General features: G+C 31.6%; 1 protein-coding gene across 1 annotated transcript in view; it reads left to right on the plus strand.

Annotated features, from left to right (window-relative positions):
- LOC148312015 (all trans-polyprenyl-diphosphate synthase PDSS1-like) overlaps positions 1 to 16,750 on the plus strand; it is a gene marked incomplete at its 3' end in the record, with an annotated part of 92,059 nt that overhangs the window by 56,119 nt on the left and 19,190 nt on the right. The window contains exon 2 of the mRNA XM_088277967.1: positions 6,936 to 7,136. Within this exon, the coding sequence (XP_088134093.1) occupies positions 6,936 to 7,136 (201 nt within the window). The remainder of the gene's footprint in view (positions 1 to 6,935; positions 7,137 to 16,750) is intronic.

Consider the following 16,750-nt stretch of genomic DNA (forward strand, 5'->3'; position numbering starts at 1 on the left):
GTGGAATGACATGATGATTTAAATATAAATATAAAACAGTTGTATAAGACCATTTTTTGAGTTTATTAATGTAAAAACGATTAGTTTTGAAAACTTTAGGGTTATTTGTATTTAGTTTTTATTTTCACTTGTTAATGAGAACAACTGTAGTCCTCGAAACTGGTCGTGTTAACATTAACAAACTCAAAAAGTGGTTTCATACAACTGTTTTATTTATATTTTCATATTTAAATAAATAATTCGCAGATATTCCTAAATTCTTTTATTATTATTCTTGTATGAAACGTATTGAACATCTCGAACGGATATTTTCGCAGATGTAAAGTATGTCCTTCGTGTGTAATACTGTATTCCGTAATCGTCCTGCGGAAGCAATTGTTATGCATGTTATCTTGTTACCTCGTTAATAAAAACATTGCCATTCGAGTCATTTCGATTTAATGCCAGGAGAACCCAAATTATTCGCCAAACAATCATAATTTATTGTCTACGATAATTTTCCGGTATTTACCATGGACAAATTTTATCTGGCATGTATGGAATTAATTTAAACAGCATTATTTTATGTATTATTTCGAGAAATAAAAATACTTTGTGTTTTGATCCACTCACATTTTTATTAACCAACTAGTTTCGGCAACAACCTGTTGCCCTCTTCATGGTTTAATTTATGACTGTATGACAAGGGTTTAATCTATTTTAGGGCAACAGGTTGTTGTCGAAACTAGTTGGTTAGTAAAAATGTGAGTGGATCAAAACACAAAGTATTTTTATTTCTCGAAATAATATATCAATATGATCCACAAAGTTAATGCTTTCAATATTCGAAACAGCATTATTTTAAACATTATAAAATAAAACTTAATCTTTATTTTAAACCACTTTTATTATAAGTTCTTTTTTCTAACCGGTTACGACAACTACCTTGTCATCTTTAGGGATGGACACGGACATAAACAGAAGTATTCATAGTTCGGTGAGTAGGCAGGATAAATGAGCGGGTAATCACGTAAGATTAAAAAGTGATAATTAAAAAGTACCAAAAATAAAAGCCATTTAATGTCAAATTTGAGTTTTCTTTATTTAAGTCTTGATTCGATTCTCAAAGCAGTAATAATTATTCATGATTTAACTTTTCATCATTTACGGAATACTCCTTGGACTAATACCTGAAGCGCAGGATTGAAAATCTCGCCTTTATGTAATTAATAATTAAGGTTATACTGCACTTATAAAAATGAAGTGCCTTTTTCACCATTGAGTACGGAAAGAAGAAGAAGATACATCATTACTAAGAAATATATTTGCATATATTTTCTTTTTTTTTTACAATATTTATTAAGTTCTTTGTACCACATTTAAAAAAATATATATTGCTGAAAATGTACATTATTCTTGCACTTTTATTTTTATTTTTTTTTCCATTTCCTACGAAATGTGTAAAAACCTCTATTCTTACAAATTGATAGTCCAAATTTATTTTTTCCTGTAAATTTAACAAATGACGTATACGAATATGTATACTAAATCACTCTGCTCCTCTTTGATTCATTTTCAAGTACAAAGTCCTAATTGTAAGCTAATAAGCAGATAAAAATGTAAATCTGATTTTTTGACAAGTTTCAATACATGTCTAATTTCACAACATTACAGGGTGAGTTTTTCCCACTTTTATTTGTAAAAAATGACTTAATAGATTTTTGTGGAAAAAAAAACTGTTAAGTTGGTGTTTTTATATAAAATGTCGGATTGTGTTCCCGTACAACAGTGTCGGTTTGTGGTCCCGTGGTAGTGTCGCAGACTCTCGAGCCAGTTTCTGGGTACCCGCTCTACCACAATTTGATACAAAGTTTTAATAATGAGGCGCTTAAGCTCACAGAAATAGTACAAAATTGAAGTATTTTCGTTTATAATAAAAACACAAAGATTTCTATTTTCTATTGAAATAAAAAAGAGTCACCGAGAAATGTCAGTAAAAATTTAAACGTAATAAAAGACGTGTGGTCTTTTTGATTAATGCTGAATTTTGCCTCAAGTGATTTACCACCTTTTCTTTTTCAACGTTGCAATAACCTCTTTATTGCTTGTTAACGGTTATTGTAATAGCAATAAAACAAATTAATATTATTTTTCATTGAAATCTCAAATAAATTTAGAAAAATAACTACTTCGTTATTATTCAATTAGTTTTTTTTTATAGTGTTAAGGCCATCGTTGTGTGACTTTTGCGAATTTCGTAAGGCCCTGGGCAGTATCCAGCTAGATACTGGTGGCGTAACTGCCGAACCACGTGGTCAAGCACATGGGTGACGTCACCTATTCAGGCCACTCTCCGAACGAGAAAAAAGGAAACTAGGCCACCCAACTCCTAATCCGATGGAAGGGGATATCAATTCTACGCTTTGCTCTTGAAGTAGTCACTTCTCATGACCCAAAGTTTTTTTTTTACTAATTTATGGATGTTGGATCTGGCAGGCGACTTACTTAGAAGACGTCGCCTTGCGTTCAAATTCTAATTTATTAGAAAATTATAAGAGAACAATATTTATGGGATTTAATACGTCTCTAGAACATTTAATGTTTTACATCGAAGAGTTTCTGCATCTTCTTAGTATTTCTTTTATGTTTAATCTTTGGTGTTGTAATTAACAGAACTTGTATAAAAATGTTCAAGATTAAGTTAATTTATGTATTTTTAAGTTTAGTTAATGGTAAAGGCTATTGGTAGATCCTCAGTATTTACAATACACGTTATTCTTTTGGAAGTGTAAGTTTTTTTTACTACTTAAGTCTGTAAGTAGATTTTCCTATAGTTACCGTTTGACTTAAAGTAAATCACATTTATTTAAACAACACCTATTTTTTTTAATAAGTTAAAATTATACAATTTTAATTTTAAATTTTTGGATTCATTCATCAAAATAATACTGGAAAATGCAGATTCCCGATTTTGACTTTGGTATGATGATAACACTGAGAATCAAAAGTCTAACTGATATGTAAAAAATTTTTCGAAAGTAAAGCATATTTTAAAGCATTTTCTTATAATACAAAAAAAAATTGTTTCAATAAAATTAACAAAAGAATGTCAACAGAAAACTTGATTCCATACGAACATTTACAACGTATGAGTGTAAATAAATAAATAAAATAAAAACTAGTGTGTATTTAAATATCCTATAGTTTACTTTTTATGTACGTTTTTTATCGTTGCTTGATTCATTCAGCAAAAAGTTACGTTTATCAACCGTAACCTATATTCTGTAGTAACCTACATTCATTTATGTTTTTCAATGCCATTGTCGGCCATGAAAATGAAATTTGAAATCCGTACCATATATCTATGAAAACGAGTTCAATAAACTCTTGGTATTTAATTTAAGCACATATTATTTCATATGAGTTTATCTTTGGGATGCCGTATTGTCGTACATTACGTTGAATTTATTCATTAATTAATATTTTTTAGTGCGGATAATTATCGTTTGAAATATAGTTGTCCATAACTGGGTAATGTATTCGTCTAATAAAAAAATAAAAAGCGTATAACGTGATTGTCACCTGTCGTATTTGTATTTCTATTTTGAGAACTCTCCGGATTTTAAATCTGAAATCTTTATTTATTTTTTTATTCTTTTATTCTACATTTTTATACAGCTGTTAATGAAATGTGATATATTTTATCGTTAGTTAAAAAAAAAAAGCATATCTTCTTCTTCCTGGCTCCATCCCAACTTAATGTCTTTTTAACTGTTGGAGTCAGTTCTCCTCGTCTTCAGGTTGTAGGCCCTTCTATCATATACAACGTCTCCTAGGTCGTGCCTTCGAATCATGTTTTCTTTCTGCAGCATCCATGAATTCTTTGGTCTTCCTCTAGATGTCTTTCGTTTAAGATCTATGGCGATTGCCTGGTTTACAATATGATCACGTATTTCTATAAAATGGCCTGGAACCTGTTTATATTTAGGTTTTTGAGAAAATACAAAAAAAATACATGGTCAGCGTAGTTGAAATTTTAATTTTGAATATATTTTTTTGAGTATTTCAAACGTGAAGCACATGATTTGGTTGTCCTTTACGATATTATAGTTACGTAACAGTTCGTGGTCATATTTTTTTCATTGAAATAATCGTGAATTATACGTATCGTATTACTTGCACTTAAAATGGGTACCTTTACGCTAATAACCGTACTTTTAAATGATTTTATTAATATTAGTCCATTTTGTTTCGCCTCCGTAATGCAGTAGTTATCAATACTGGCTACCATGTTCGATATCTTGAATTAGTTTACTGAAAATTACATTATATATTAAAAAAAGGGTTTGTTATATTAGACTGATATACAAAGCGCGTTGCCTTCGCTAATTTTCGATAAAAAGCATCACTGTAAATACAGCTATTAATGTGCCATTGGGTGTAAAGAAAAATAAATAATTTCTTTTAAAAATCATAATAAGGTTTACACATAAGGAGTATTTTTCGTATTTTTTTTTCAGTTATCTTGGTTTGTCTTTAATTATTTTGTTACTACTTTTTTATACAATGTTTAACATAATTCAAGTCCATATGTTACTTCTTCTAGACTGTGATTACATATTTTACATTTTCAGCGCATTTGCCCGTACCAGATCGATTGTGAATTAGGCTGTATCCAAGGTGCTTTGACCTTTGTAGAATTGGCATGATTATTCAGCCATATGTGCTATTATGTCATTTGCAAATATCTTTGTGGAATTTCCTAGATTTTATTGCTGGTTGGTTTTTGTACGGATCAAGGATAAGTAATCGATTTGTAAACGGTACAAAGATATTACAAATTCAAGACCTCCTTTTTTCCACTGTGCACCTGGTAGGCTAAAATGATAATTTCATCACCAAATATTAATGTATCATGTGCTCAGTATTCATTATGTAGATCTGACGTTATTTGATAGATGTATCAATTTTTAAATCTTATATAAATGGTTTTGAGCATACCACATAATATACATAGTGTTAAAATTTTAGGTACGCAAGAGACATTTAATACCTTGTGGTAAATTTAGCGAATGGATAACGAGAGAATGACAAAGAAAGTAGATGTGGGAATATGAGCGGAAGAACAGAAAGAGGACGGCCGAAAAAGACTTGGCACGATCAGATCAATCAGAACCTAAAATCTGGTGGTGTCAAAAGTCTGCGTTATTGAAGGGCGTGTATGACTATATGTATGGATTTGAAGGTAGCGAGGAGTGTTTGTATGTTATCCTCTTTGCCTATCCCATCGGGGAAAAGGCGTGATAGTAGTTGTAGAAATAGTAAATTTATATATAACAAAATAAAACGAAATAATTCCATTTCCTTTTTTTATTCATCAATATCTTTTATAATAACATGAAATTAAAAATATATTTATGGATGTATGTAAAATATTATTTCTAAAACACCTAATTACAATTTTTAACTAACTACTCAAATAAAATCCATGCATCGAAACACTATTTTTAGTTTTCATATCTATTTTTTTCCATCTTTACACTTTAAGTCAAGAAAACATTGAAGAATATATATATATATATATATATATATATATATATATATATATATATATATATATATATATATATATATATATATATATATATATATATATATATATATATATATATATATATATATATATATATATATATATATATATATATATATTTATATTTATATATATATATATATATATATATATATATATATATATATATATATATATATATATATATATATATATATATATATATATATATATATATATATATATATATATATATATATATATATATATATATATATATATATATATATATATATATACTCGTACATATAATACATAAATTAAAATAATTTTAATATTTCAATTTTCATTAAGTTAATTTTATTAAAAATAATCATACACTTAGCAATAATAAAGAAAGTAGTTTAATTACATACATATCTACCTTCAGTACACACGTACATACGTAACATACTTACCGTAACGAATGTCTTGTAGCTTTATGATATATATTGTAATTCTCTTAATTTTAGCCACTTAAAGATTTTCGTAAGAAAAATACAATAATTGCACTAATAAAACTTTTGATTCCATCGCTTAATTGAGTGTATCCAATAAACTTAATCAAAATTTAATCTTTAATTATCAGAATGGTCTTATTTCTTTTCTTTTCTTCCGTACAATTTACTTACTTTCCTGATTACCGTAATTGATTTTAATTATATATGTATGTTTATACATATACTCGTTAAATATCCATCTCTGTGGTCTTAATTTTGTGGATTGGTTTGTAGCAACGAATGACACCTCCTTTTACATTGATTTAACTCGTAACACAGTATGTGCGAGTTCAGAACTGCCATTTATGTTGGGATGAGGAAAGTTTTGATTAAGCAGAGACCCTTTCCATTTGTATGTGAGGTCCGAATCCTGGATTTATATTTATAAACCTGAGAAACGCTAGAAAACATGACTTTTAATTAATATGAACTTATAATTTGACCAGTCAATTTATTTACATTTTAAGTTGATTGAAATGCAAATCTGAATTATCTCCAATTAGGAGTTAATTTTTACAATATTTTTAACATCTCAACATAGATGAAGAATATAAAAGTTTGGGTATGTACAGGGCTTACGACGATATTTTAGTATTTGTGTTAAGTATTTGTGTGTTTTTATTATTTACAAAAATAGTTCAATTTCATTGTGTATTTCTGTGAACCTAAGCGGCTCATTATTAGAGATAAGTACCAAATTGTGGTAGAGTGGGTTCGAACCAAGAAACTCTGACCCAAGAGTCCGCGACACTAACCACGGGATAACCCGAAACTTTTTTTACCAACAACCCAAAACGAATTACTTTTGATTTGACAGTTTCTTATTTAGAATGTTTGAATTCCAGATCCACAGCCCGCGGTTGGGCACGTCGTGCGTGGTCCCGTCAGCATGCGCCTCCGCCCCCGCACAGGGCCCCCCAAGCCGGGGCTACGCCACCAGCGTGCGCAGCACCCAGCAGCCGGGCTCTATGCCAGAATACTCCCCAATAGACCCCTACAGACTCTTGGAAGATGACCTCTGCACCGTGTATGATGAAATTCGAGAGGTGAGTCTTTTAATCTAACTTTCAGCATAGGCGATCTAATGCATGCTGTAATTCCCCTAGCAAAGCAAAAATAAATAAATAAAAAATGTTAAAAATGTTTAATTATTGTTTCGGCATTCACTTTGTGGTAAGACATTATGAAATTAAACTCAAGTTGTAAAAACAAGTGTTTTTCGTTTACAATTTCAAGTTAAAAATGTAAGTATATAACTAGTCACAAAGTTTTTGTCTACCGGTTTCGAGACGTACCCAACTCTTCGTCAGGACAATCACTATATCATCATGCGAACAATACTGAAATTCACTGCCATATCACTAAACACACAATATTTGACTTTTCATCTCAGATTTCACTCAGTAAACTACACTGTTTGTACCGGAAACATGTAACCTTCGAAAAAATATTTACGATTTTTTTTTACGTAATTTCTCTTTCTACTTCCGTTGCACCGCATTCCATTTCCGAAATGACGGGTGGTCCAATTCACCCTGTATACGTATTTTTAAAATTGAACGCATATGCAAGCATAATTGGTAGTCATCATCGTATTCTGAGCCAATTAAACTCTTACGACAGTTTTCCTTTCCTTTTCACATTAAAGTGTCGACACACTTGGTGCGTCGCCTGCGCGGCCCGGAATCCGTGCCACGACCATTAGGTCCCTTACGACCCGCCCATTAGAGATGACCATTGTCTGGCTGTGTGTGATACTGTCTACCTGACCTTGGTTTCCCACTTCAGGTTGTAGGTCCTCCTATCAAATACAACGTCTCCTCTAGGAGATTCGAAGGCACGACCTATCGTTGCTTCGAATCATTTTATCTTTCTGCAGCATCCACGAATTCTTTGGTCTTCCTCTAGATGACTTTCGCGTAAGATCTATGGCGATTGCCTGGTTTACAATATGATCACGTATTTCTATAAAATGGTCTTGAACCTGTTTATATTTAGATTTAGTGAGAAAATACAAAAAATATATGGTCGGCGTAGTTGAACTTTTAATTTATAATTTTTTTTGAGTATTTGAAACGTGAAACACATGATTTGGTTGTCCTTTACGATATTATAGTTATGTAACAGTTCGAGGTCATAATTTTCATTGAAATAATCGTGAATTAGACGTATCGTTTTACGTAAACTTAGAAATGGTCAGTTTTACGCTAACAACCGTACTTTTAATATTTTTATCGATATTATAAGTTCATTTTGTTTCGCCTCCGTAATGCATTAGTTATCAATACTAGCTACCATGTGTCTCAAATATACGTGCCACGACCATTAGGTCCCTAACGACCCGCCCATTGGAGATGACCATTGTCTGTCTGCTTGTGGAACTGTCCACCCGACCTTGGTTTCCCACTTTATAGCGTTGAATGAATTGTTGTCACGCGATTGGAATCCGTTTGATCGGCGTTATGTCATGGTATTTGCTCAAGTCGACCGTACTAATTGAATAACTCTCGGATGGTTACTGGCCTGAGAACACTGTGCACTGTGGAATAATTACACTATTATTCTGCCGAACTAAGCGCGAAAGGCGTATCTGTATTCTAAACAAACCAATAAAATATTCAGCACTTTTTTTTTAAATATGGATATTTTTATTTCATTAAGTATCGTTAATTTCGTTTTCAATTAAAGTTTTACTCGGTAAATACCACTTTTTCTTGCAATTTATTGTGATATATATTTCACAATAGATTTTAATAAAATATGGTATGTACAAAGTAAGACTTAGATTTAAAATGGATAGATATTATTACCATAAAGTGTGTTGAAATTAATTGATGATATAATTAATTTCATTCATTGATTCGACAGTCACTTTGTGGTACTATAAATCCATTTTTAACTTTACGTAGTAAATACAGCTATTTGAAAAAAAACTGCTGTGACACGTGTTTCCATGTATTCCGCATCATTTGTGTTTGAAAATTACCAAGTTAAATTTAAATTACCAAGTTAAATAAAATAACATTCATCCAAAAAAATTATTAAATAATTAGTTAAATTAATAAACGTTAATTATAAAGTCTCGATAATTTTCCGATTAAAGCGGTTTATCGCCGAGTTCTAATACAAACATGTAGATACATCATATGTACATATGTGTAAAAATTCCATTTACAATCAATCTAATACACAAAACATTCTTACCTCTTTGAATGATAAACATATGGCCATAATTTCTCAACTATGTATAATCATAATCTCTTTGGAAAACTCGACAAACATAAATGTGCCTTAACTAATTTTCTCCTTTTGTGCTTAGTACGGGAGCTTACAAAGTAAAATCATTACTTTATTGTTATTCAGATGATTACTGTAATGGATGTAACTGTTGTCGTTTTAAAAGTTGAGTGGGCTTAATGTATAATTAACCGGTTAGTGGAGATGTCGTGCTGTACTGAAAAGGGACAATGAGAGATTATCTCTCAGCAGTTCAAATAAAAGGTCAAGTATCAGTTATCGTATAAAAATATTACGATTAAATGGTAAATACCAGTGTATCCTTATATCTTTCAACAACTCTATATTTTTTTGTAACTTTTACTTATATCAACTCTATATTTTTTGTAACATATACTTATAACAACCCTATATTTTTTTGTAACTTGTACTTATAACAACTCTATATTTTTTGTAACTTATACATATAACAACTCTATATTTTTTTGTAATTTGAATTTTTTACTTGTAAAAGCCCTCTGGGCGTTTGTGTGAATAAATAAATAAATATATGATACACACATATACTGATATCTTCAAAAGTCTTCTACAAATAGCAGTGTTAAAGTAACATGAGCTAGTAAGATTACAGGTGTGCAACCCCGAGTGCCGTAGCCATTGCTGATGTTTTCCTATTTCCAGTTCCTGGTGGCATGCGTTACATATAAGCTCATAAGCATTGCATACTCTAGTTTAGTGAAAAAAATGAAGGCTGTACTACAGTGAAAGAAATGTTTTAAACAATATCACGTTTTCTTGGTTTTCCTTCATCGTGAAAGTAATTTATTATTATAATAGATAAGTCTGTGGGATATTTTTTTATACGAAATTATACGTTGTTTTTCCTATTGCCTGTTCTGATTAATTACTCGCCTTTTTCTACCCAATATTCCTTCATCATTCCCTTTTTCATACAATATCAATAATGTTCCCCATCGTAAGCTCCTTGACTGGGATCATTATCCCATCAAACATATTCAACCCTTTTATCCATGAAAGTATGGTGCAAGACTGATCACCCTGCCTTTATATAATCACGACCGTGATGACTATGCGTCCATTTAATGCAGTGCCCTATTTAGGGATAGGGAAGAATAGCCTAAGAAGATTAAGTATTTTTTAGCTGAAGGTTTTGTGTAAGTACGTGTATTTTTTTGTCAAGTTATAAATATTGAATACACGATGTATTGCAGAGAACTCATTTGTGTTATTACATATTGTTCTCACATACTAAGTTTAAGCGTACTCGCATACCAACTGTTAGTGGGTTTCTTTAGTGCATAAATTAAATAGTTGATCAGCGCGATGTTTGAGACTAACAAAGCGATATAACACGTCCATGCGATGTGTGCTAAAGTATCCTTGTGTGTATTTATTAAGGATGAAATTTATTGTTTTACGTGAAAATTCTCAGCATCCAAGGCGAAAAAGATAAATATTATTAACTCGTAAATGATTTATTTATGCTTTTGTATTATTTCTGGCTGTGTACAGATTACATATATAGAATTATCCGAATGGAATTCGGATTTGTTTACAACGTAAATTTGTCTATGACACAAGTGAAATATTTACAGTTCAACTGCAAGTACGCAATGTGGTATTTGAAAAGCTTTTTTTCTTTCAAACAGTGAATTTACTTATATATTATACAGGGATATCAGGTATGTTTGGTGACAAACATATTAAATAAACTGTATATACCATCTCTTTCTCTGGTTCTATCCGCACTCAAGTGGTGCAAAAGGCACCACATTTAATAACACGCTGTAATTCGATTGATGGTTGTATGAAGATAGGAATATGTTTGATGGGATGATGATGTTAGTTATAGGGCTAGAATGAAGAACAGCTACAGATTTTTAGATCTAGGATGAAATTTATATTATGGGATACAGATGAACTAAGTGAAAGAGCTCAGGATGAAAGACACTACTGATATATGATTTAAAAAATGGAGAATGAATAGTATTTACTCATTAGATATGAGTGAAAAAGAGTTGTCAACAATGGCAGGGGCGTGTCTTCCATATAGGAAGAAAAGCAGTGCCTATCCTAACTTACCCGCGTGACATATAAAAACGCAACCAGTACCTACTCTACTTTAGTAAGTAGTATCTAGCTTACCTTACTACCTACCTCTAATGCCTATCCTAGTGAGTAGTACCTAGCTTACCTTACTACCTACCTCTAATTAATTCTCTGTGCACGCCACTAAGCAATGGGTATGGTATTCGGGGTTGTACACCCGGATTCGCACGAGCTTGTGAAAGCTACCGCGAAAGTGTACTAGCTCCTTGAAGTGAACTATTTAGATGATTCGATTATTTTCTAACAAACCTGCATTGTTAAAATCAATTTTCTTTTGTTGTCTGAACAATTTCACGAATGATCACTCGAAATTGAAGGATCGACCTTCACTTGAGTGTGTAATTATTTGATCGTTTTCTAGTTGATGACCTTTCTCACCGAGTTGATGACCTTTCATACTGAATTCGTATAATTTCCTTGAAAGTACTATTGAATTTCGTATACTTGTATTCTAATTCCGGATTCGATAAATAACAAAGCAAATATCTTTTCCGAGAAAGAAGGCCGTTCCTTTATCCAACGATAATTTGATTTTTATTGAAAATGCGTTGTAATTGGACTTTTTCTTAAATTGTGAAATCATGACTTTGAGATTTGATGAAATATATTTTAATATAGAACAAAAGGCGACTATTCGTTATAGAAAACAAAATATAATTTTTAAATACAGTAAAACATCGATATAACGGACGTCTATTTAACGAACTTTGGATTTGACGGTTATAAAATCCGGTTAAATGTAAAAACATTAAAAACGTCATGTTAATATTATACATGCTTAAATTCAAGTGTTACCGCATGTAAACAATTTTTAGCGGAAGTAATCAGTAATAAGATCACATCTCGACGATCTAATAATATTTATTAACTGTTCGTCAAAAAATGAAATTCAACTATATTATACCCGTTTTCGTAATTTTAGAGAAAAGATTATAAGAAAAAAACAGCAAACTTCGAATGTGCAAACAAAACATGTTTTTTTTTCGGATTACCGAAAACAAGCGCGTCGATGTCAAACAGCAACATCACTTAGCGACGAGTGTCCGAAGACAACAAATAGAATTCGATTTACGTTTTGTATTGTTTTTTTATATATCTAAATACAGCGTTCGTGTTCTCAAAAAAAAAAAAAAAGATTTATTTTAAACTTATTTTTGTATAACGGACTTTCGGCTTTAACGGACACCCCTCTCCCCCAATTAAACTGTTATATCGAGGTTTTACTGTAACTTGTATTTCAGAAAGTATGTAGATTATTTTATTATACATTTTGTTTCATTGTAGATTGTCATTTTTCTTGACTATCTTGTTTTTATGAGCTAAAATTAAATATTGTGCATATTAATGTTATCAACATATGTATATTTTTAAAACCCGAACAATTAACATATAATTATTGAACCTGTCAACTTAAATCTTGTTGGAAAAAGTTGTTTTCACATGTGATCCTTGCAGATAATTTACAATTAGTATAAGCCTAGTCTTTTTTTTCGTCTCCTCGTTATATTGTTAAACCTAATATTTAATAAAAAAAATATATTTACAACATTTTGAGTGTGTCCAAATACTTGTTCACAAAATCTGGATTATCTCCAATTACAGGAGTTATTTTCATATTATTTTTTGACATCTCATCAAAGATGAAGAAGAATATGGAAGTCTGGGCATTTACGGGGCTGACGACCGTCATAGGTTGGTTTAAGTGATCACTTTACACACGTGTAACATTCACCAATTCTACCCATTATTGACAACCACACTACTCAAATTCTTGGAAGTTCTGTATATATGAACCAATTTAGAAACCTTGTTCTTGAATCACTAGAACTTCACTAGAAACATCTATTGGCGTTTCTCATGTGTGTGATTATAATCCAGGATTCGGACCTCACATACTAATATAAGAGTTTCTGCTTAGTACAAAGCTTCTTTACATCTCACCAATAGATGTTTCTAGTGAAGTTCTAGTGATTCAAGAACAAGGTTTCTAAATTGGTTCATATATACAGAACTTCCAAGAATTTGAGTAGTGTGGTTTTCAATAATGGGTAGAATTGGTGAATATTACACGTGTGTAAAGTGATCACTTAAACCAGCCTATGACGGTCGTCAGCCCCGTAAATGCCCAGACTTCCATATTCTTCTTCATCTTTGATGAGATGTCAAAAAATAATATAAAAAATGTATATTGTGGTAAAAAAAAACTTCATTCTTTAGCCGTGTATAAACAAATTTAAGTTTATTCAAACTGCTTTTTTACCGCCTACATAGTGTATTAGTTAGCACATTTGGCTACCATGCTGGAGGTCGCGGACTCGATTCCCAGGGGAGAAGGAAATAAATATAAATGTTTAGTACTCTAATATTTATTTTATATTACCCTGGACTGGTACCTGAAGCGCAAGACCGATCGTCTTGCTTTGATAAAATTAATGATAAAATTTACAAAGCATTTGAATTTATCCAGTGCCCTATGCACTATTGGATGAAGATAAGGGTTAGTGGAAAACTGCGTTTGTAATTATCATTTCAGATGACGGTTTTTACGTTTTTAAGAGGGATTAGCCTCCTGCGATGTCGATTCCCGCTGTCAATTCATCTCTTCAGTGGTCTGTCCGGGAGTCGTCTACCCAAAGAGTTGGCCGTGCAGTGCAAATTGGGGGAGTCTGGATGGTTCCATTCTCCTCGCATGCATTGTCCATACCATTTAAATCTGATTAAATTATATACCCATAGTTAAAATCGACTTTTTTATGACACTACGATGAATCTAAATTCTATAATAAAAGATAATTATTATGGCAAAAATTATCATATTTTTAGCATTTCCCATTAAAACTTAATTTCTGATACTAGCGATATTTTCATACTCAGGTTTTTTTTATATACTCGTATTGCAATTAAAACGATATTGTTATTACTTAATGTCAAAATGATCGCCGTGTCCCAAATTGAGAATGTATTTCGTCCGTCGGCTCGTATAACACCTGCTATTACGAATTTAGTGCGCAAAACTACATATCGTACGTGAAAGTTAATTCTGTTTTCTTTTATTCAACGGTAGATTAATTTAATTAGGAGATTATTTGGATCGTAATAATGGTTCCGGAGACGCGTCGGATTGATCCCGGAAATCTTTGTTAGCGAATCACGCGCTTTGTTTCTTGCGTTCGAGGTTATGCATAGCAAAATAAATACCCAAACTTACATATTCTTCTTCATCTTTGTTGAGATGTCAAAATGTATTACTAAATAGTTTGTTTTCTCATCAACATTGATTGTTTTCCTACAAAATGTAGTCACCGTCCATAGCAGTTCAATGCGAATGTCTGCTAGTTACAAAAGTTACATATTTACTTAGATAAAATCAATATTATTCGTGTTAAAAAAATTGTTTGTTTCTTTTTTAAGGTTCATATTTTATTTGCTTTGTTTGTTATTACCTGTTTTTTCTATTATTAGTAAAATGAGTAAGCGATTTCGGTATACAAGTGTTACGTTATTAAGTGTCCTTTTCATCAGCAAATCGATATCATTGCCCACATCAAACACCTATATAAACAACGCTTGCAAGAGTTCTTTAATATAGGCAAAAAACACTGTATGTCAGACATTGTATACGAGTATGTACAGATAGTAATAGACAGTCAGTTCATTAATTCCGTCTACAATATTTAAATTGTTATTTTAATCAATTATGCATATATACTGTCACGGCGACATTACACATCCCTGTTTAACACCATTAGAGATATTGAACCACAATGTGAATGAGCTACTTACCCTAATGAACGTGGTTTTGTCCTCATGCAAGGCTTAAATGTCTCCGATAGGTTTACAGCTTACTCTTTACATAGATAAAATACCTTCAAAACGTTCGTTCCATTCTAAGAATAATATACAACAGCAATTATGTAAAAATGTGACCGAAAATTTCTACAAAGGATTGTGCGTTTACAACATAGTATATGTGAACATTGGTCAAATGTGTTACACATTCGTAAATGTAGTCATTATAGGAACAAAAAGATATTAAAATTTTAGTAAAAATACGTGTTTTATTATGAAAAATAAAATGATAGCCGTAGATAAATTTTCTGTATTATTATGCCATCATTACTACACCGTTTAATTACAAGAGCCTTTTCTGGCAACTGTGTTTCCATTGCGATTTACCTTTTTCGGAAAAGGCCCATTTCTAGTGGTTCATTTAAATTACTTTCGTGGCAACTGTATTTCCATTGCAATTTCCCTTTTTGGGGAAAGGCCCATTTGAGTGGCATTTTGATGTACTGCGCACTATGAGAAGCGGCTCGTTTTGGGGACTATCGCCTTCATTTTGAGTAAACGGATTCCCTTCTGAAGTGGCTCATTCCGTCACGCCCGCTCCTCGCCCCGCTTCTGCCGCGCATATTAAACCGAAGGTGAAAGTAGTCGAGGTGTAATGTTTCTAGTCTCGGATCGTATATGTCTCAAGACACCAAATTTCTCGCCACTCCTTTGCGGAATAATTCGATCCCACCTCTTTGACTGCACCTGCCGGATTTCCATAGAGGAACATCACCTCCGTGACAGAAAAACAGCAGCATAGATGTCAGAAGGGATGATTTGCTTTACTGGATAATTTTTTTTTCAATAGTAACATGTAAATATTGACAATATTTTGAGTGTGTCCAAATGTTTTATTTACGTACTTATTTATCAATAATTTAAATACGCAGTATTTGGACACACTCAAAATGTTGTAAAAAAATTATCTGGTCAAATTATAAGCTTAAATAATAAAAATAAAAATGGTGTTTTCTGCCGTTTCTCATGTGTGTGATTATAATCCAGGATTCGGACCTCACATACTAATATAAGAGTTTCTGCTTGATAAAAAGCTTCTTTACATCTCACCAATAGATGTCTCTAGTGAAGTTATAGTGATTCAAGAACGAGGTTTCTAAATTGGTTCATGTATATTGAATTTGAGTAGCGTGGTTGTCAATAATGGGTAGAATTGGTGAATGTTACACATGTGTAAAGTGATCACTTAAACCAGCCTATGACGGTCGTTAGCCCCGTAAATGCCCAGACTTCCATATTCTTCTTCATCTTAGACGAGATGTCAAAAAACAATACGTAAATATTGTATTAAATTAATCGCTTTGTGGTTGATACTAAAGATGTACTCGTAAAAATGTGCTACACAGTTTTAATATGTTCAGGCGTTTCGATAATTTTACAATCTTAAACTTTATTATGCTTGTAAAAATATATTTTTTCAATTTACTGTGATTATTATATACGA

This window comes from Brachycentrus maculatus, unplaced genomic scaffold (genome assembly GCF_059751285.1).
Source record: "Brachycentrus maculatus isolate JH-2025_06_01 unplaced genomic scaffold, ASM5975128v1 h1tg000051l, whole genome shotgun sequence".
Lineage (NCBI taxonomy): Eukaryota > Metazoa > Arthropoda > Insecta > Trichoptera > Brachycentridae > Brachycentrus > Brachycentrus maculatus.